This window comes from Exophiala mesophila (genome assembly GCF_000836275.1).
Source record: "Exophiala mesophila strain CBS 40295 unplaced genomic scaffold supercont1.2, whole genome shotgun sequence".
Classification (NCBI taxonomy): domain Eukaryota; kingdom Fungi; phylum Ascomycota; class Eurotiomycetes; order Chaetothyriales; family Herpotrichiellaceae; genus Exophiala; species Exophiala mesophila.
Window position 1 is genome coordinate 4365987 of NW_015622505.1, and position 18070 is coordinate 4384056.

The window sequence follows — 18070 nt, forward strand, 5'->3', positions numbered from 1 at the left end:
GATAGGGAATATACCGAAGGGGCCCAAAGCAATAAGGCCACCGCCAGCCAATGGCGGATTCCTCTCGACATGAAAAATTGGGTTGAGTGACGATTCAGGGTGTGTTTGTGTCAGAGCAAATTGAATTGCAATAGGGTGTTTGTTCTAGCCAGCGTAAGGCAGATTGATCACGAATGGTACACGAAAGGTTTCGAGGACAAGATTGCTGTATGTATCGGGCAGGGTAAAATAGTTGTGGTACAAGGCGGGCGCATGTCTATCGAAGACTTGTTTGCTGTGTGAAAGACAATTGTTCCTAGAACAAAAAGCAAACAAGGAATGAAAGATGGATTGATTTGGGGGATAAAGGCCCTTGTCGAGGCAGTAAAGGCGCCTGGACTCAATAGTGAACGTCAAAGGCATGGTTGAATAAAGGCGCATTAGGACTCTTATTCACAGCCTACAACAGGTGTCGTCCACGGTGTTGAATGTCCCTGTTGTGAATGATTCAATTGCGGTGCTTTGGAGCGGTGTTTGAATAGAGGATATCAAGTTGAGGTTATTCGGTGGCTATTGAGGCTTGGAGGCACATCAACTCTCCGCCTCTTTGTGCTTTGCATGAATAATGACACGATCTCATCTGTTTGGAAGGGGGGATGGTACGAGGTGCAAGTAGCCAGGAGGTCATCTATGGTCAGTGAGCAGAGATGTCAATTGATACAAGCCTACCTTGAAGAATCTGCATGTAGCAGATTCCATATTCGACCATCATGTATTCTCCTCCATGCAAGAGAACTTAATGAATTGTGGATGGGAGTGTGGATGATGTGAAGAGAAAGAAGAAGAATGAAGTTCTTTTGAAATCTGGGGGATTTTGATGGAGAGGAAGAATGATAATCCGAGGGTCTTCAAATGACACGTTGTGACACGTCAAACTCGCAACCTCGGTCTTTTCAACTCTCGAGATTCCACATGTTGATATCCATATTGATATCCCAGCGGTCTTCCATCAGGGAGACATCTCTCCATTCTTCCCTCCTTCAGTAGGCTATATCGTTTTTTGATGCATAATCGGAACTGCGCCTCCTACCGGCCCATCCAACCTCCATCAACCGTTAGCAATTCCCCACTTACATATCTACATGCATTCCCTGCGAGGAAGACGACAGCACCCTTGAAGTCGTCCGGCACACCCCAGCGACCGGCAGGAATTCTCTCCAGGATCTGCCTCGCTCTTGTCTCGTTGTTGATCAAAGCCTCGTTCATATCCGTCGCCACATAGCCGGGGGCAATGGCATTGACCTGCACGCCCTTTGATGCCCATTCATTGCTCAAGGCCTTTGTCAGCTGTGCGATGCCGCCCTTGGAGGACGCGTAAGCGGGGATAGTGATGCCCCCTTGAAACGACTGTAGTGAACCGACGAAGATGATGTTGCCTCGCGAGACTCCCGCTGGAGGGGTTGGTTTGGATAGCAGATAGCCTCCAAAATCGCGGGCCAGTGTGAAGTTGGTTGTCAGGTTGACTTGTAGTACTTCCGCCCAATCAGACAAAGGGAACTCGTGGGCTGGATGGCGACGTTGGATTCCTGCTGAGAGCAATAGGATATTCATTTGATGACCTTGGCTGACTAGTTCTGGGATGATCTTGTTGACGGAATCTTGGTCTGATAGATTGGCGGTGACGATGGTGACTTGACGTCCCAGTGCCTTGATAGCATCGTAGGTTTGTTTGTTACTTTCATCCCTCTGGATTTTTACCAGTCAGACCTTGAAATGTTTACCTCAGAGTGATGGCCAGATGACTCACCTGAACAAGAATGATGTCGGCACCAGCCTCGGCCAAGGCAATTGCCATGGATGCCCCAATTCCTCGAGTACCGCCTGTGACTACCGCAGTCTTTCCCTGCAGTGAGAACAGCTTGAGTAATGAATCCATGGTGGAGGAGAAAGTCTGAGTTGAATATATGGATGTTGGTGTACTTTGTCGTTCGTGAGGAATTGATACAAGTTTCCCCGCCTAAATAAAGTGAGGACGGCGTCACAGTTTGTCGATCACGAGAATCAAGAGACAACAAAAAGCCAAGGAAGATATATCTCAGGATGCAGTTGGGTATTGTCTTCACCAGATCATGTTAGCACAATAGTCTAATGCTCTGGCAATCATGGCTCTACAAATAAAAGCAGACTCTATGAATTCTCATCCACAAACACTTCCCCCCAAACTCTTGACTCTTTGACCCCCGCGGGCACGTGTCGGCATTTGATCCAATAGCCGACAATAGAAATACTACAGCCAAGTTTCTCATTCTTTTTACGCGCAGGCAATATGCTGTCCCGGAGTTCGTGATTGCTGAGAGTCTAAGACAGTCGACGATGAATTAGGTATCTATATCAAATGGTCCCAATGCCCAATACATATCCACCCAACCCCATGTCAGCGCCTTGCCCTCGCCTTCAATCTGTGACACCAAACATATCTGCACCACCACAATACCAGACCCTGAATTTCATTTTCTGAAAACCCATTCGTTCCCCTGCATTGTCCACAATTCGAATCTTGTATCGCCTGCCGTTGACTAATTTGCCCATCAAGTCTTTACACCATTCCTCGGCCGTGTCGCCTTTTTCGTTGAGATAAAACTTCAACGCATATTCTTTTGCCATCGAAGCACGTGACGGCCGGAATGGATCAGTTATTTTGGCTTTAAACAACATGGTCATCACTTCAGGGCCGTGGCACAACTCCAGCCGGTACGTCGCCATCACCGCATTCGTGCTTGCGTCGAGAAACTGAAATGCCGGCCCTCTTGTGTGTGCTTTGGACATGAGATGGAGCTTAATTGGATGACGAGTGAACATCTGATCTTCCGAGTGGCTGGTGAGAGAGACTCCAATTTGAAATGGCTGTTTGCAAGAAAGCGAGCACTTCTGAGATGGGATCTGGATTGAAATGCTGATGGTAGTCTGTGTGCTGTCATGGCCATCATCATGGTTAGCTCCTTGGTCGGCGGATGGATTAACTAGCCGTTCATACCTGCGAGGGGAGTCGGCAGTCATTTTGGGCAAGTCGTGCGTTTTCTTGCCTAGGAAGAGTCCATTCATCTCGCCGAATAGATATTGAAGAAGCATTTGTTGAGCTTTATAAGATATGTCCGAGTGGCAATAATGATCATTAGAACCCTCTTTGGTTGTGGCATTGCTTCACAAGAATGCAACGACATCTTCGCCCAGGGAGGCTCTGCCCATCGATGGCAATAACGATGGGCTAATCCAACCAGGCAGGGCCTCCAGCCGACATAATTTGCTCGAAAATAGGGAAGGCACTGCCCGGGCGAGCCAGACCATATTCAGCACCGAACTGGAGACAGTGGCTTCCCTTCACCAGAGACCAGGATCTTGTCGAAACTCCATCAAATTCGGCCTGACTCTTTCCCGGATCCTGCTAGGCGTCTCTATGTTTGTATCGTCGATGCTGTTCGTGAAGGTGAAGTCTCCATGATAGTTGTCCACTTGTTTCAGCAGGCTCTCAAAAGCAAGGGTGCCATCTGAATATCGTAAGAGTCCGATGTCAAATGTCCCCTGACTCGAAAAGAGGAGGGGAACACGCCCGGAGTCGCACGAAGCTGATGGAAGCCAAGCAGCCGTGTCCTTTTGCGCGAGAGAGCTTTTGTTTGAGCCTGAAGCACTGTCCTGGACATCGGGAAAGACTGTCCCGGAGATTGGGGGGAGATCGGCCTGATGCCATGCATACAGGGTCGCGGTATGCTGGATGGTCAAGATAATAAGAACATTTGGAAGTTCAGGATGCCACAGAATGGTCTTGATCGGGTTCTTGAATAGAAGGACCACATAAGGTTCGTCGTGGGCGGGTTGCCAGATCCACAAGGCAGTGTTAAAACCTCTGATCTTGGTGGCAATCAAGCTGTGATCACAATTGACTTGGATAGACTCCACGTGGGAGCCCGTAGGTGTATCAGGTTCGCCATTTGTAGCTGAGAACACTGAAGATTCTCGTTTCCAAGACGACATTGGGGACGATGGCGTTTGCATTTCCTGCCAAACAATGGTTTCCCCTCCGTTGATGATGTCTGGATGGACAAAGTTGGCTAAAGTGCGAACTTTCATGCTCGCATCCATTTGATATCTCACCATCACATGCTTTGTTCCATCACCAACAGCTTGCAGTGTTTGACCAATACTTCGCTGCCACTTCCAGCAAGTAAGTCCTATCCCAAAAATATCCAAAGGCTGTTTTCCCGAGGTGACATGCTCAGGGGTGATGTCAAGCTGTTTTAGGGCGTGGCCTTGTCCAGTGTAGAAGAGGACTTTAACTCCGTAGCTTGCAGAATCCCAAACTGCCAGCAATGGCGAACCGTTGGGACAGAACATGAGACCCTGTGCATCGGAAGTATGGATGTCGAAGGATTTGGGGAGGATTTGGTGATTCTCATCAATATCAAAGATGGTAATCTTGTCTTGACCACGCTCTCTTCGCAAGAGCGCGAACCGGCGAGAATCTGTCGCTTTGGCAAGTCCTTTGGCATCAGAGTACTTGACTCCCGCAAGTTCCACACGTTGCGGCTGAGTAAGGTCCAGCATGATAGCGTTGGGGCTAAACTCAAACATAGCGAGAGCGTGGCGATGGCCCAAAACGAAGTCGAGGAAGTTTAGTCGTCCAAATTGATCTCCTAGTTGGTAGTCCGCCACGATGTTGGCCGTGGCATCTGCTTCCATGACATTTGTGCTTCCGTGGCCGAGCGACGACAGTTCTAGGCTCAAAACCACCGCTCGTTTCCCGTTTGAGAACAGCAACAAGACTGTTTCCGTCTCTTGTGTGGTAGGCGAGTCGACATGTAGACCTTGGTTCGTGACGGCTTCAGGAGACCAACGTAGAAGATGACTTTGTCGGACTAGTTGTCTGGCTGATGCAGGGATGATGACTCTCGTGACGATAAACCCTGACCTATTCGCGCCAGTGTTGGACAGGTGGACAACACGGATGGCATCATCGCCATTGACAACAGCCAAGAATCGTCCATCAGGAGAAACAATTGGTTTCTGTAATGCTGTTTGCCATGGCAGCAGTCAATCGGAAGATCACGTGTGTTGCGGTTTCAAGAGAAAGAATTCCTCTCACCTTGGACCAAAGAGGCATCCATTTCGGACTGTGCTCACGTGCGACACACTGCCTCGAATACAAAAGAGAAGGTTATACTCATGAGATCTGCTTTCATATCGCCAGACATCTTGTAATATGTAGTAACCCAGTTTTCTCCAACAGTTATCATCTCCATTCATTTGCGTTGGACGCGTCGCAGGTACGCGTCAAGAAGAAACGCGTGATCACGTGCAATATATCACACTCTGACAAGTGTTCAGCCTCGACAATCTATCCTTCCAGTTACTTAAGGCCAGAGTGATCATCCCGCTTGATTACATTATTAAGGCCTTGGGCTACTTTTGGTCCAATGCGGCGCCGGTATCTATTTGGTACGGGAGAAAACCCCATAATCTAATATGTGAAATCACACTTTTGGGAAGACATTGGAGATGCCTTAATATTTTGGAACCTGAAGTGGTCATCAGAGCCCGCGTGTCTGCAACAAGCCCGCCAGAGATGACTTGTGCTGCAGTCTGATGGGAGGGTCAGGGCTGCGGGTTCGAGCTCAGAAGCCATCGTCAATCTGGCCAGCAGGCTCGGCTGGTCCATCCAGAGCTGCAATTTTCTGATTCAGGTTCGAGGCACATTGAGACTTCCAGTTCAGTGGAACGAAGCTATCCGCAACGCGCTTGAAGGCTTCAAAGGTGCACAAAGAATCATCGCCTTCATAGTGATTTCCTGGTTCGGCACATGCAGGGACCTTCATCACCTTATCGTTGTATCGAATTCGGACATAATATGGCTCGAGACGATCCTTCTGCGAGCCTGACAAATCCTTGTATGGTTTGCGCGCGATGAGGTCCTTGAACTTTGGAGTTCGGGCAGGAGATTTCCCCGAGTGTGTATTCGAAGACTGGGAAGTGGAGGAAGGATCTGAACTAGAAGCAGAACGTAAGCCGAGGAGTGATGCTATCGCTCCAGGGCGATATTCTCCTTTTGGTTCGGTTGACGCGGGTCTTGTCTCGGAGAGGAATGTAGCATCTGAGCTAGAACCTGATGAAATCGAATTGGGATCCTTTTTGCGGAAGAGCTCAATTGCAATATGACTGCTGTAAGGAGGCCAATTTTCCCCGTCAAACGCCCCCAGGCTAGTCAGCAGGCCGGCCAGAGTGGTATCGTGGCAGCCAGACATGGCGAAGCGAACTCCCTTTTCACCACCACGGCCAATACCTGGACGACCATTCTCGCCACCAATCTCATTGATAGAGAGGCCGGCACCCTCAATCTTGGAAGTCATTCGTTCTACAATGTCACCAGCGAGTCCTCCGATACCCAAGGTGCGGTATTCGAGATTCTCATAGAAGCCAGAGAACCACTCCTCGACAGCAATCTTGTCGATGATGGCACGTGCCTTTTCGTCATAAAATTCTTTGGGCAAGCGTGTCTCTCTTCCATGGGCGAGGGTGGAATTGATAGTATCCATGAGCCCTGACAGTCTGGGATGAGAGTCCACGGCCACCTTGTTGTCTGCTCCGTCAGGCATCCACTTGCCAACCATTTTGGACACATGAGCCATCTCTTCCGAGTCATTCCAGCGGTCGGCGGTCCGTTGAGCGAATGCGCGGGACAACTGGGCGAATCTTCGACAGTTGCTATCGTTGGGAAAGAGGGTCTCGTCTTGAAATGTCCGAGTGACAATGGTAGGAGCCGGGAAAGTGGCAGTGCGAGAGGTCAATGGATACATGCCCCAAAATGCCTGTTGGACCGACTCGAGTGCTCGGGGAACGGCGGTGGCTCGGAGGTAGATGAGGTCTGCGTTGGCTATCAATTGAGGCATGAAACGAAGCTGATCAACATAGAGGTGGCGTAGGCGACGGCCCAATTCGTAGGTGGTCTCTCGTCCTTTATCGGTCAATTCTCCCAGCTGACTGCATACTCCCGATTAGCAGACATGTTTAACTTGTGCACGGCAGAATAATTCCTCGAAACTGCGATATGCGGGGGGTGACTCACCAAATCCCATCGACCTCACCAGCCGGTCCTGAGGCAATGGTCGGACCGTCATCCTTCCCAAAGGTTTCGAGTCTTCTTCTCCACTGAAGGGAATTCCATTGACTAGTGTCTTCTGGTGTCAAGGCAACGGATCGTATGCGTTGAGCGGCATTGCAATATGGCCAGTATGCAGGAAGTCCAGCCTGTGAATTGCGTCAGACTGCCGCTTGACCTTTCGGGGGGTAATGGGGGGTTATTTCTTACATTGCCGAAGCGGACCGAGACTGGAGCTCTCTCCCCATGTCTCAGCAATACCTGGACCAGACGTAACTCGAGGTCGTCAGGGTAGAGGTTGTTGAGCTCGTCCTTGGAATAGGCAGAGCGGGGTACCAACGATGTCATGTTGGATTTGAATGGCAGGCGCCGGAGCAGGTGGCAGGTGCGACAAAGACGCGAGATGCGTGCAGGAATAAGACAGATAGGTCAAGCTCCATGAGAGAAGCACTACTCTCAATGAATTGGTCGGAAGACGGGTTGATGTTGCAAGAGGAAAAGACGGTGGACGGTGGGAGAAGTTTAAAGGGAGACCTGCTGACTCAAGAAATTGGAGATGTCACTGGGTTGGGAGAAGGGGGAACAACTCATCCATTAAGGGAATTCCTACAGCTGCTACCTTGGCACTGATATTACTCGAACGCCCTTGTCGTCATAGGATCAATGGCACAACTACTCCGTACAGCCACAACACAACTCACGGCAGTGACAAGGGTATATGCTATAGTCACATGTTGTTTATGAATCATCTTTATTGTTTGTGGTCATTGACTGCTCCGCTAAAATATGATTTTTCAATTGTCTTCGATGACGCTCATGAATTGCATGCATGCTGGTCTTCAATACTCGCTCAAATTCTTAGGTCGTTGAATTTTTTGCCCGCCCCATCCGGTCCGTCGTCCTGGATGGGACTCACAGGATCTCGTTCTGTTTGGTTGGGAGGAGGACTTGCCCCATGGACCGTGATGTGTGCAGCAGCCGAATCTTGACGTTGGACGTAACTTGGGGTAGGTTGATAGGTGTTGGAAGTGTATACTCCCGGTCCAGGCCTCTGCTGGTCTGTTGGGGATGACGATGCACCTTGGCTTTGCCCAAACAGTCCATGCGACCTCTGCGAGGCACTGGGGTTTTCTCCGTAGGCATCATCGTCAAAGGGGTTTTCTGACACTCCGTACGCTGTCGTTGCCGCCACGGGAGGTGGAGCATAGCTTTGAGAGGGTGGCTGTGGACGTTCCGGTACAGCAGGTGTCTGCGACGGCGCCTCATAACTCCGCGGTGGTGGTCCCGACGGCGCTGCATAGGCACTCGCGTAATCAAAACTGCTGCTGGGAGAATGCGGTGGCAGATGACTTCTAACGGCGCCTTGTGCGCCTGGCGGTGGACCAGGAGGTGGGGCATACTGTTGTTGATCATTCCGCACCGGACTGAGTGGTCGAGGAAGTGCGCTTTCATTCCGAGGAGGAGATGTTGAAAGAGGTTCGTTCGGCGGCGATGTTGGATTGCTGTAGAAGTTTGATCCTGGCTGTGGTGCTGGTGGTCCTAGCGGATTGGTAGAAATCTCCACTTGCGGGCTAGGAGTACCTAGACCAGCAGATTTGCGTGCCTGCAAGATAGCTCTTTGGTGCTTGGACATGGCGATGTTCAAAAGATCATTGGTCTCGATCAGGGTGAGCATAGTATCTGGGTCCGGCGCCGGGTTCTGGGCATTGAGATAGCCCTGGATGCTCCTCTGTGCGGTTCGAGCACGATCGGCAAACTCCTTGACCAGGTCGTTGGCCAAGAGCTCGGATTGGGAGGTTGATTGAACCGTCTGAACAAGAAGTCGAGCTGTCGTCTTGGCTTCTTCTATCCTTGACACAAGTTCCTCGGGAGGGGGGAGTGTGTCTCGTCTACGAGAGGATGGCTGTCGTGCGCCGGAAAATGGTGGAGGAACGCGATGTTGCTGTTGGCCATGTTCAGTCTGATGATCAGATCCAACGGCTTCTATAGAGCCCCAACCTACCGAGTGTCGGATAGTGTTTCGTTTGCCCTTTTCCTTCCTCCACATTTCAATTATGGGGTTCAGCGTATCGTTGCCCGGCAGCTTCTCCGCTTCAAAGTAGTCGAGAGTTTCGCGCATAATCTGTTGCACATTGGCATCTCGCCCTTCACGCAGCAGCTCCTTGACCGTGGCGACAAATTTAGCATCAAAGTTTTGTGTAAAGAGGTACGCAGGGTTGTCGGTCAGGATTCGCGTGAGCATAACGGCATTGTATTGTGCAAACCCTCGGGAATAGTGTTCTTTGGAGAGGTAGCGTCGAATGGTCAGAGCGGCCTCCTTGGCGGCGACAGGACTGGATTCGGCGGCGTCGACGATCGCAGGTAGATGAAGGTACTCATCCCCAGCTCCTGGCGCATTTGGGGCGCCCGATTCACAGAAGGCGGTCTTCTCGTCGTTAGTCCATTGAAGCTGCGGGATCGGATACTTGTGGAAACTCACCACCTCGCGCACGACAACAGCCTCGGGAGCATCACCTTGCGGCAACACAACGGGGCCATTGCTACCTCGATCAGGACCTGGATGTTGTCAGTCACCCTTTGCGCAAGTCAAGCGAAAGAATGTCACTGTACTTGAGCCCTTTTTGTTTATGCTTTTCATGAGCCGCTTCATCTTGGCTTAGCTTCGACCGGCTCGGGAACTGTAAAGTATTGTAGGGCAACAGCAAAGTGTATGTGTCTGCTCAACCTTGAAGGTCCAGCCAGTTGCACACAGGTCGTAGACTGTGGCACTTGTGAACACGTCTGGAAAGAGCTGCCAATCGAGGTTTAATGCTAGCGGGCCCGATCTCAAGTGTGTTTCAGAAGTCGGTACAAGGGTGTCATGCAAGAAGAGTGGAGGGGCCAGAGAAAGACCTTGTCATGCGTGTCTGCAGCGGGCAGGAGTGGAATTTGTATTGTATGAAAAGTGGCAAAGCGGTCATCGGTAGGCTAGTGGCAAGTGTTGGATGAAACGGAGGGTTAGGAAGGGAACGATAGAGGCTGACGCCTCAGATGGCGCGTCCTCTCTGTGATTCGGTTAGGAAGCGTGTGATTTGTCTTCTCTTGTCTTTTCTATCCGTGACGGGGCATTCTGCGTCGGACAGGTATGGAGATACCCTGGTGTGAGAGGGAGGAGAGACGACTGCCTGTCTTCTGCTCGGAGTCGGGGTGACTTGCAGGTCTAGACAAGACTGGAGACGGAGAATGAACCAACGTGGCACGAGGCTGGGGCTGTGTTTGGATGACGAGTCACTGTCCTGTTCTATGTGATGATAGTGGAGGATAGATGCGTGGAGCTGATCTGCCAAGGACGCTGCTTGCGTCTCATCCCGGTTGGGCGAGGGTTAAGCGCTGCCCTGTGCGCGACATCTGGGCTTGCCAAGCTGTACACGACGTGCTCGTGGGTTAAAAAGCGTATGCCTAATGGCCCGAGACGAGGGTAATGCCTATGGACAAATGAGTTCCCTTTTAGCATACTCAATCCTAGCATTGACCAGAGTTCAATTAGAACCTGAAGCCTGACCCCGAATAACCTGAGTCACCAATTGTATATGGATATCTCATAAAAGCGGCGTCTCAAGCTCGATTTTTGGGGCTAGTTCTATCACGTGGATTTATGTACTACCTGCACCAGGCACCCAGGCCAGACACACCAGGGCGCAAATTCCTCGTCAAAAAATTGCCTGTCGATCAAATGTCAGCAACACAGCCCCGAAAGAGCAATGGACTTAATATTGGCTTATGCCGTCCGATGGCCTAAGTGGTATGACGCATTTTGTTGCGTCGACAACGGCTGTAGCGAAAAGCCTACCACTCATCTCATTCAACCTCTTCCTTGTGACCTTGACGGAGTCATGGTCTGACTTTCCCACGCCCACCAACACTCATACCAGTCGTCAAAACTTCTCAAAACAGGTGGACAGTGAGTCATACTTGTTCTTATGAACCGCGCCCGTAGTACCCGTGGGGCTACAATTTCAGGGCAGTTGCCTGCATGACCCCTTTTTCTCAGCCTTGTCACATCACCCTCAGTGTCACTCCTTCCCACCAGCCTAGCTACGTGCCAGTGGTTTTTTCGTCCATCATTTCCCTCATCTCACATTGAAAATTCCTGTCTGCAATAGCCAGCGTTTCATTTACACCCACAGCATTTCCAGATCAGAGAAGAAGAAAAAGAGGAATTCTTCCGAGATCATGGCGAACCCTAGCTCCACTAACCGGTTCCATCGACCAATCCATGATTTGAGGATTCTTGCAGAACAACATTTGAGAGAGATTGAAGACGAGCTTGCTCAGGAAGAGAAAGATGACGCAAAGCGGCTTCAAGATCTTGAACGTTACACCAAACGACGGCGCGGCCAGGATGAAACTCCTCCATTCTCAGACCGGCCGCCAACAGCTAAGATGCGACCAGCACAAGGTATGCTGCATACCAATAGGTCTTGTGTCTCTTCTGATGCCTAATCAAAGTTATTTTGAATCGGCTCAAGTGGGATCGAGAGCTTGACATCACAAAGTTCCGAGTCGGGTATCTCGAAAGGTTTGCAGGAATTAGGGAAATTCCAGCTCAAGATTGGATCAACGAGGTCACTGATGAGGACTGGATTCCGCAACATCGCATCAAATACTTCAAACGTTTGTTTGATGATGGAAGTTCCCAGGTTGTGTGGGATCGTGACCTCAAGATTGACAAGATGTCCGGACCCACGGCAGACACATTCCACAAGGACCATGACAGGCCTGGAGATGTAGGAACAAGCACAATACTGCAAGACTGTTTTCCAATCGGATCGGAAAAATAAGGGATTTATGCAGTCAGGCTGAGAGACTGCAATCACACCAACACTGGACACGATGTCAGGGGCCGGGTTCTCGCAGTTGGTTCTGCTCGCGTTTGACGCGGATCAAATGGTCTTGTCTTTGTGCTCACGGAAGGTTAGTCCACGCCTTAGTCAACCTCGGGTGCGAGTGCGACTTTTATGCAGTCGCTTCGTCCCCCCACATTCTCGAGAGGATTTAACGGGTGATGGATCATCTCAAGCTGTCCACTTTTACAACCATTTCCTGAAGTCGAGTGAAAATACAATGCATTTGTTCATGATGATCAGCGTTGTTGCTGTGAAGGAGACCTTGGCATCCCCGTTCAAGCCTAACCACCTGGAAAAAGCGATCGATGCCCTTGCCACATACGCACCCAGTTCTACTATTACCCTGACTTCCACAGGAACTACGACGACATCAATCTATAGGCCTACCTCAACTGTGACTTGCGGAGTAAGCATCATCGGGGACAAGAGAGAGACATCTATTGCAAACTAATCATCGTGGAGTTCTATGCCTGCCAAAACTCCAACTGGGTCGAACCATGCCTTCATTCTTTCATAACACCTAATCAATGCATCCACATAGCAGGAGGATGGGTAGGTATCTAGTCCAATGATCTAGTCTTGGGTCTTGGTTTCTCCACTTAATGATTCGTTCTGGTGTTCATAGGAAAACTCGATAAGCTCAATTGGACCGGACGGAAACGCCATATGCCACGTTTTCAGGTAATTCGAAGACGTTCCCTCCAACCTGTGGACAATATATCATTCACATGGATTCACGATGATCATTGCTCACTTCCATAACAGGGATCGCGATTGTCAAAACAGGATCCGCTTCAGAAACAACGGGACCTATGTCACCCTTGCCAAGCCGGGTATCGCCGAGATAGACTTCTTTTGGGGGTTCAACGATGCCATTCAGAGTATCCAGTGTTTCTGTACTAAGTGAGCTTGATCAGGACAGTCCGCAGGTTGTGTTGGTAAGAATGGTGAAGAACAACCAGACTCGAAGGAAATGCTTGAATGTTCGTTAGATAAGATAAGATCTCAATTACGGTAGAGCATAGTGCGGGGCTCATACTCCGGCCGATTTTAACGCCAGGAGACGTCGTAAAATAATTTGAATCAGTCAAACTTCAGATGGATTTCACTTTCGTCACATGTTTAGATATATGTTCTGGCTTCGCAGACGAAGTACTCGGCCATAGCGCTGCTTTGAAGTCATAAAATCGGCCAGCGCTCACATGCATAGGAGCATCCTCTCCTCGTTCACAAATGTGTCCCATTTCCTAACCAAACGGAGCGTCGTCAAAGCCACCATGGCAACCTTGGTAGAGCCGGCGGTCAACGGCCTGGACGTGGCCTCGCAAGTCAAGTTGACAGGAAGAGCATTCTATGAAAGTATAGGGAGCCCAAAAATGATTGTGGCGCCGATGGTCGATCGCTCAGAATTTGTTTGTTCTCCCATTAGTTTTGCGCATTCCAACAAGATTTGCTAATGCTCATTGTTCAGGCATGGAGACTCCTCACCCGCTCATACCTCGACGAAAACAAATCAAAGTCTTTGCTAGCCTACTCCCCAATGCTTCATGCCAGATTGTTCACATCCAATCCGAAGTTCCGAGATCAGCACTTCAAGCCCACCCGGTTGAGTCTGGTCTCCAAGGACAAGTCTACATCTCCACCTTGGCTGGATGGCAACCCTAAACTAGACCGGCCCCTTTTTGTCCAGTTCTGTGCAAACAAGCCTGAAGAGCTTCTCGATGCTGCACAGTACGTCGCACCTTATTGCGATGCCGTTGATTTGAACCTGGGCTGCCCTCAGGGAATTGCGAAGGCGGGCAAATACGGCGCATTTCTACAAGAGGACTGGGACACGATATACAGCATGATCAACACACTCAAGGAGAACCTTTCCGTTCCTGTCACGGCCAAAATGCGCATTCTTGACACACGCGAGAAGACTCTCGAATATGCAAAGATGATTCTGTCCGCCGGAGCAAGCATACTCACAGTTCACGGTCGCAGAAGAGAACAAAAGGGTCACAACACCGGTGTTGCGGACTGGGACATGATTCGATATCTTCGAGACAATCTGCCTCCAGAGACCGTCCTCTTTGCAAACGGCAATATTCTCAACTCTGGAGACCTTGAAGCCTGTCTCTCTGCCACAGGCGTGGATGGGATCATGAGTGCCGAAGGAAATTTGTCAGATCCAACCATTTTTGCCAGCCCACCTTTGGAACGAAACCCACGAGAGTACTGGTACGGCACGGACGGACGATCGGGCTATCGCATTGATGGAGTCTTTCGAAGATATCTGGATATCAACTACAAGTATGGCTTAGACAGGGAACCGCCGAATCGCCCGCCCTTGTATACTTACAACGACAGTAAGCCAGACTTTTCACCACGTCTAGAAGAGCAGGACTCAGAACCGCAACCTAAAAAGGTCAAAAGGCAGCACAACCAACCACAGGCCCCAAGCATCAAATACATGCAGGGACATCTCTTCCAGCTCTTGCGACCGATGCTTTCAAAGCACACTGATATTCGTGATGCTTTGGCGAGAGTGAGAGTCGGAGATATGGATGCCTTCGAAAGAATTCTGGCCATGGTGGAGAAAGTTACAATGGAGGGGATTGATGAGTACATGGAGTCCAATAAGGCAGACACCGAATCACACACGCTCGCAAATACTTCAACGCCTGACACGACAGAGGGTCCAGAGATGACAGCCACAGAAAAGGTTATTGAGCAGTATAAACGGCCATGGTGGGTTTGTCAACCACATATCAGGCCATTACCTGAAGATGCCATTGCAAAAGGCGCGCTCACAGTGAGCAAGAAGGATAAGGCCAAGGCCAAGTTGGAAGGCAGCATAACCTCGCCAGTCGAGGGCGCCCTTCAAAGCGATGATCCCCTTACCGAGAGCAAACCAGATTCTCAATCTTCCAAAGATGAAATACCAAAAGCTGCGATGGTCTGTGGCTGATGAAATAATCACAACAAAAACCTAATTCAAAGACCTAACATGGTCTTTGTATCCAATATTGTTGTCTGGCGTATGATGGACCGCTGGGCAAACTATGTCTTTTCACTCGATTTACTCGAGGATTCGCCTACTGACAGCCATGTTTGTGGATCTCTTCATCTCCTATGGCATTGCTCTAGGATTAGCTAGTCGCTGTCGCACTCTCCCCACTTGCCACAAGCTAAACACCATGGATACGGCCACTGTCGCCCTGTACTATAGTCTGCGCCGAAACTTGCTTTCTATACAAAACAGGCTGGAAAGGCGCGGATACGATCACCATTACGAAATCCCAAAGAGCAACCTATCCATCCCTAGCGTTCAGATCAAATTTTTCACACTGCAAAGTAGGTTTGCGAAGCTTTGTATTCTGTGCTGATACATATCACTGCACTGCTTCGTTCACTTCTTCAGTCTCTTCCTCGTCGGAACCTACTTCGTCGCCCTCGACATCTATTTCCTCGTCGTCATTATCATCACGTGTATATCCTTGGATCATACTGCCACCAATCCGAGCACGTTTCTCCGCAGGCTGTCCGTCATCCTCTTGGTCTCCTTCCAATGATCTCTTCAACGCGTTCTGTTCCTTCGACTTTTCTTTGGCGATCCGGTTGGCTCTCTTTCTGAAATATTCCGCATCGGCTTTGAGCTTAAATCTCTCAATGATGGCCGGGGTTCGTGTTCGTTGAGAGATGATAGCCACGATGCTTCGTTCACGTCGTGGTGTTGTTGAGCCTTGTTGTATTGTGCCTTGGAATTTGGCGTTCAGACGGGTTTGCCAATCTTTCTTGGTTTGGTTACAGATTGGCTTCTTCATCAGATCATCCTCGGGCAAGTCGGGAAATTGTTGGCGCATTGTTGCGAGCCATTCAAGGTTCAACTGCAGAAGAAACTCTTTCTCTTCCTCGGACCACAGTTGTGCCGCTTCTCGGAGGCTCGTGTTGGTGGTTCGGCAATTGTTCTGGCGGCGGAAGTTGTTCAAGAGATGAATGTGTTCCTGGTTGTTCCAGTCGAAAGGCACCCTCGTCTGGGATGGTTTTCGTCGGTGGTGGTCATGTGTACCAAGAGCTGGCCACTCGAACTTTTCATACGCCTTGAAGCGATTCGCCCAATAACGGCCTCTGGAGATATATTCATGAAGGAAGCGCCAGTCACTCCTCAAGCCTGGTTTGGCGGTTCCTTTCATTAGGTGCAGCGTGAAGCCCTCTGGGCGGCGGTTGGATGTCGCGGTGGGCTTTTGGGTTTTGCTGACTGATGATTTCGGGCGCTCAAAGTCCGCCTCTGGCTCTGTGTCCGACTCCGACTCATCATCACTTGTCTCGTCACCATCATCAGAACTTGTTGTTTCAAGGACCTCAACATCTGTGTCGCGGTCCAAAGCCCACCCGTCCTCACCGTTGCCATCAGCCTGAGGCTCCCAATCCTGACCAGAGGGAGGTGGCAGTGTCTTCATGTTATAGTCATACCGCAAGTCGTAAAGAACATGTTTGCGCCTAGACAGAACAGGGGGCACACCAGAACGAAACCAAGCCTCAATCGCTGCAATAAGGTTCCAGTGACGTTTCTCCAGGAATACCTTCAATGAAAACCAATCACTCCGGCCGGTGATGTTGATGAATGTTGCCAGACGCTCATCCTGTTCTCGGAGCTGTTGTTCTTGGATCTCATCACCGGCACGAGGTTTCAGGGTCTGTGGTGGGAGGCTGGAGCGCATCCGGTCAAACTGCTTGCCTACAGCTCTAATGGCATCGGGCAGTGATCTGAATTGTTCGCATGCCTCGGTGAAGTCCCAGTCCGCCATGTGAAGCAACAGGATGGCCTCGGATGGCGTCACTTCGACCTCCTCGTCATCGGCCTGGTCTTCATAGTGGATCCTGAGCGCCAGCCCAGCATCTCGGCGCTCTTGCTCGTTGTTGTCATTGAGCCACCATGGCATCTCCAACTCTTTTATTTTCGGAATATCTCTTTGCCGCTCTGATGTGTCAGAGACACCGCTTGACTTTGTTGATGATGATGATGATGATGATGATGATGATATAGATGACACCGCCGAACTTTCGGTTTCATTCTCCTTCTTCTTTTTCTTCTCCTCTTCTTCGATGAGACTTTCTAATAGTCTTTCACGGTCCTCGGTATATTGTGACACGGCACTCTCAAAATCCCACGAGTTGTGGCGAAGATATGCTCTGATGAGGTCGCCGATAGGCACCTGGGGGTATATTCTCTCGGCAAAGACATCAACCATGTTTTTCTGTTGTGTCTTACTTGGCCCCTGCCTTACTCTGCTTCGGGTTCGGGCTCTGGCTGGGGCATGAGTAATTGCTGATGTGGTGGATGATGTATTTATTACTGCTGTGCTCTGTGGCAAGGATCTGATTGCTGAACTTGGGGATGTGGCCATGATGCTAGATGTATCTTCAGAGACGGGGTTTCTTTGGGGCTTCATTCTGTCTTGCATCTTGGATTAAGTTGACTTTTGGATGACAACAAGGTCGATTGATGCAGCTCCTGGGACAAATGGCGTTGTGATCTGGCCTTTGGTTGAGGTTAGACAACTGGGAAAAGACTTCAACAGGAAAGAGCATGGTTCAATATCACGGGCAGTGGTTTTGAGTGAGCAGATCACTCTGCGCCTCTCACAAGCCCCGCTTATATCCAGATGAGGAGGGATGGGATCAAGTCTTAAACAGAAGAAGACATTTACCAAGAAAAAGACCTCAATGAGTGATCAACGATGAAGCGATTGACAATCGATCCCGGGAATGTACAATTGGCGAGGAGGTTTGACGTTTTCCACACTTTCAAGCAGTGGAGTTGAGCACAAATTGATTGGAAGATCTGTTGTTTCTGGATGAGGGTTGAGACTGAAGAAAGGGAGATCGACTGTGTCCATGGATCTCAGTCAGAGGCCTAAAAGCAAGCGAGATGTTGTGAAGTGTTGTGAGATGTTGTGAGATAAACAAGCAAGAGGAAATTAAGTCGTTGACGATGATGTTGGTTGGGATGAAGAAGCGAGACAAGAAGCTCAATGGATTGGGACAAGAGAAGAGAGATATGAATTATTTA

General features: G+C 49.9%; 8 protein-coding genes across 11 annotated transcripts; 2 read left to right on the forward strand and 6 right to left on the reverse strand.

Moving 5' to 3' along the window:
• Positions 1-798: 798 nt before the first annotated feature.
• PV10_03334 (uncharacterized protein) lies at positions 799-2145 on the reverse strand. Its single transcript, XM_016367768.1, has 2 exons — positions 1787-2145; positions 799-1725 (listed from the first exon to the last, which is right to left on the reverse strand). The coding sequence occupies exons 1-2, from the start codon at positions 1913-1915 to the stop codon at positions 1066-1068; spliced, it is 789 nt and encodes a 262-aa protein (XP_016227286.1). The 5' UTR covers positions 1916-2145; the 3' UTR covers positions 799-1065.
• Positions 2146-2381: 236 nt separating this feature from the next.
• Positions 2382-3216, reverse strand: PV10_03335. Of its 2 annotated transcripts, XM_016367770.1 has the most exons (2): positions 3014-3216; positions 2382-2950 (listed from the first exon to the last, which is right to left on the reverse strand). In XM_016367770.1, exons 1-2 carry the CDS (start codon positions 3106-3108, stop codon positions 2434-2436), a joined length of 612 nt encoding a protein of 203 aa, XP_016227288.1. In that variant the 5' UTR covers positions 3109-3216; the 3' UTR covers positions 2382-2433. The 2 variants fall into 2 exon arrangements, with proteins under 2 accessions (XP_016227288.1, XP_016227287.1); XM_016367769.1 differs by having other exon boundaries at positions 2382-3216.
• Positions 3217-3357: 141 nt separating this feature from the next.
• On the reverse strand, positions 3358-5138 carry PV10_03336 (uncharacterized protein; the record flags this gene model as incomplete). The annotated part of the gene is made up of 2 exons (XM_016367771.1): positions 3358-5045; positions 5117-5138. The coding sequence occupies 2 exons, from the start codon at positions 5136-5138 to the stop codon at positions 3358-3360; spliced, it is 1710 nt and encodes a 569-aa protein (XP_016227289.1).
• Positions 5139-5206: 68 nt separating this feature from the next.
• On the reverse strand, positions 5207-7654 carry PV10_03337 (uncharacterized protein). Its single transcript, XM_016367772.1, has 3 exons — positions 7337-7654; positions 7094-7275; positions 5207-7008 (listed from the first exon to the last, which is right to left on the reverse strand). Exons 1-3 carry the CDS (start codon positions 7472-7474, stop codon positions 5646-5648), a joined length of 1683 nt encoding a protein of 560 aa, XP_016227290.1. The 5' UTR covers positions 7475-7654; the 3' UTR covers positions 5207-5645.
• A 177-nt stretch (positions 7655-7831) lies between these two features.
• On the reverse strand, positions 7832-10390 carry PV10_03338. Of its 3 annotated transcripts, XM_016367774.1 has the most exons (4): positions 9737-10390; positions 9606-9682; positions 9129-9551; positions 7832-9068 (listed from the first exon to the last, which is right to left on the reverse strand). In XM_016367774.1, exons 1-4 carry the CDS (start codon positions 9774-9776, stop codon positions 7977-7979), a joined length of 1632 nt encoding a protein of 543 aa, XP_016227292.1. In that variant the 5' UTR covers positions 9777-10390; the 3' UTR covers positions 7832-7976. The 3 variants fall into 3 exon arrangements, with proteins under 3 accessions (XP_016227292.1, XP_016227291.1, XP_016227293.1); XM_016367773.1 differs by having other exon boundaries at positions 7832-9551; XM_016367775.1 differs by having other exon boundaries at positions 9606-10390.
• Positions 10391-11338: 948 nt separating this feature from the next.
• Positions 11339-12244, forward strand: PV10_03339 (uncharacterized protein; the record flags this gene model as incomplete). The annotated part of the gene is made up of 2 exons (XM_016367776.1): positions 11339-11564; positions 11615-12244. The coding sequence occupies 2 exons, from the start codon at positions 11339-11341 to the stop codon at positions 11944-11946; spliced, it is 558 nt and encodes a 185-aa protein (XP_016227294.1). The 3' UTR covers positions 11947-12244.
• Positions 12245-13144: 900 nt separating this feature from the next.
• Positions 13145-17039, forward strand: PV10_03340 (uncharacterized protein). The gene is made up of 2 exons (XM_016367777.1): positions 13145-13424; positions 13484-17039. Exons 1-2 carry the CDS (start codon positions 13215-13217, stop codon positions 14963-14965), a joined length of 1692 nt encoding a protein of 563 aa, XP_016227295.1. The 5' UTR covers positions 13145-13214; the 3' UTR covers positions 14966-17039.
• Positions 15390-17249, reverse strand: PV10_03341 (uncharacterized protein; the record flags this gene model as incomplete). Its single annotated transcript, XM_016367778.1, has 1 exon — positions 15390-17249. One exon carries the CDS (start codon positions 17247-17249, stop codon positions 15390-15392), a length of 1860 nt encoding a protein of 619 aa, XP_016227296.1.
• Between the last annotated feature and the right edge of the window lie 821 nt (positions 17250-18070).

Bases quoted from the DNA above. Each gene is read 5' to 3' on its own strand.
- PV10_03334 (XM_016367768.1), bottom strand. From the start codon at position 1,915: ATGGATTCATTACTCAAGCTGTTCTCACTGCAGGGAAAGACTGCGGTA. The intron at 1,726-1,786 runs GTGAGTCATCTG...GTAAAAATCCAG, and splicing joins CCGACATCATTCTTGTTCAG to AGGGATGAAAGTAACAAACA.
- PV10_03335 (XM_016367769.1), bottom strand. From the start codon at position 3,108: ATGCTTCTTCAATATCTATTCGGCGAGATGAATGGACTCTTCCTAGGC.
- PV10_03337 (XM_016367772.1), bottom strand. From the start codon at position 7,474: ATGACATCGTTGGTACCCCGCTCTGCCTATTCCAAGGACGAGCTCAAC. The intron at 7,276-7,336 runs GTAAGAAATAAC...CGCAATTCACAG, and splicing joins TCTCGGTCCGCTTCGGCAAT to GCTGGACTTCCTGCATACTG. The intron at 7,009-7,093 runs GTGAGTCACCCC...GGGAGTATGCAG, and splicing joins GGTGAGGTCGATGGGATTTG to TCAGCTGGGAGAATTGACCG.
- PV10_03338 (XM_016367773.1), bottom strand. From the start codon at position 9,776: ATGAAGCGGCTCATGAAAAGCATAAACAAAAAGGGCTCAA. The intron at 9,683-9,736 runs GTACAGTGACAT...GACAACATCCAG, and splicing joins CATAAACAAAAAGGGCTCAA to GTCCTGATCGAGGTAGCAAT. The intron at 9,552-9,605 runs GTGAGTTTCCAC...AACGACGAGAAG, and splicing joins CTGTTGTCGTGCGCGAGGTG to ACCGCCTTCTGTGAATCGGG.
- PV10_03340 (XM_016367777.1), top strand. From the start codon at position 13,215: ATGCATAGGAGCATCCTCTCCTCGTTCACAAATGTGTCCCATTTCCTA. The intron at 13,425-13,483 runs GTTTGTTCTCCC...CTCATTGTTCAG, and splicing joins TGGTCGATCGCTCAGAATTT to GCATGGAGACTCCTCACCCG.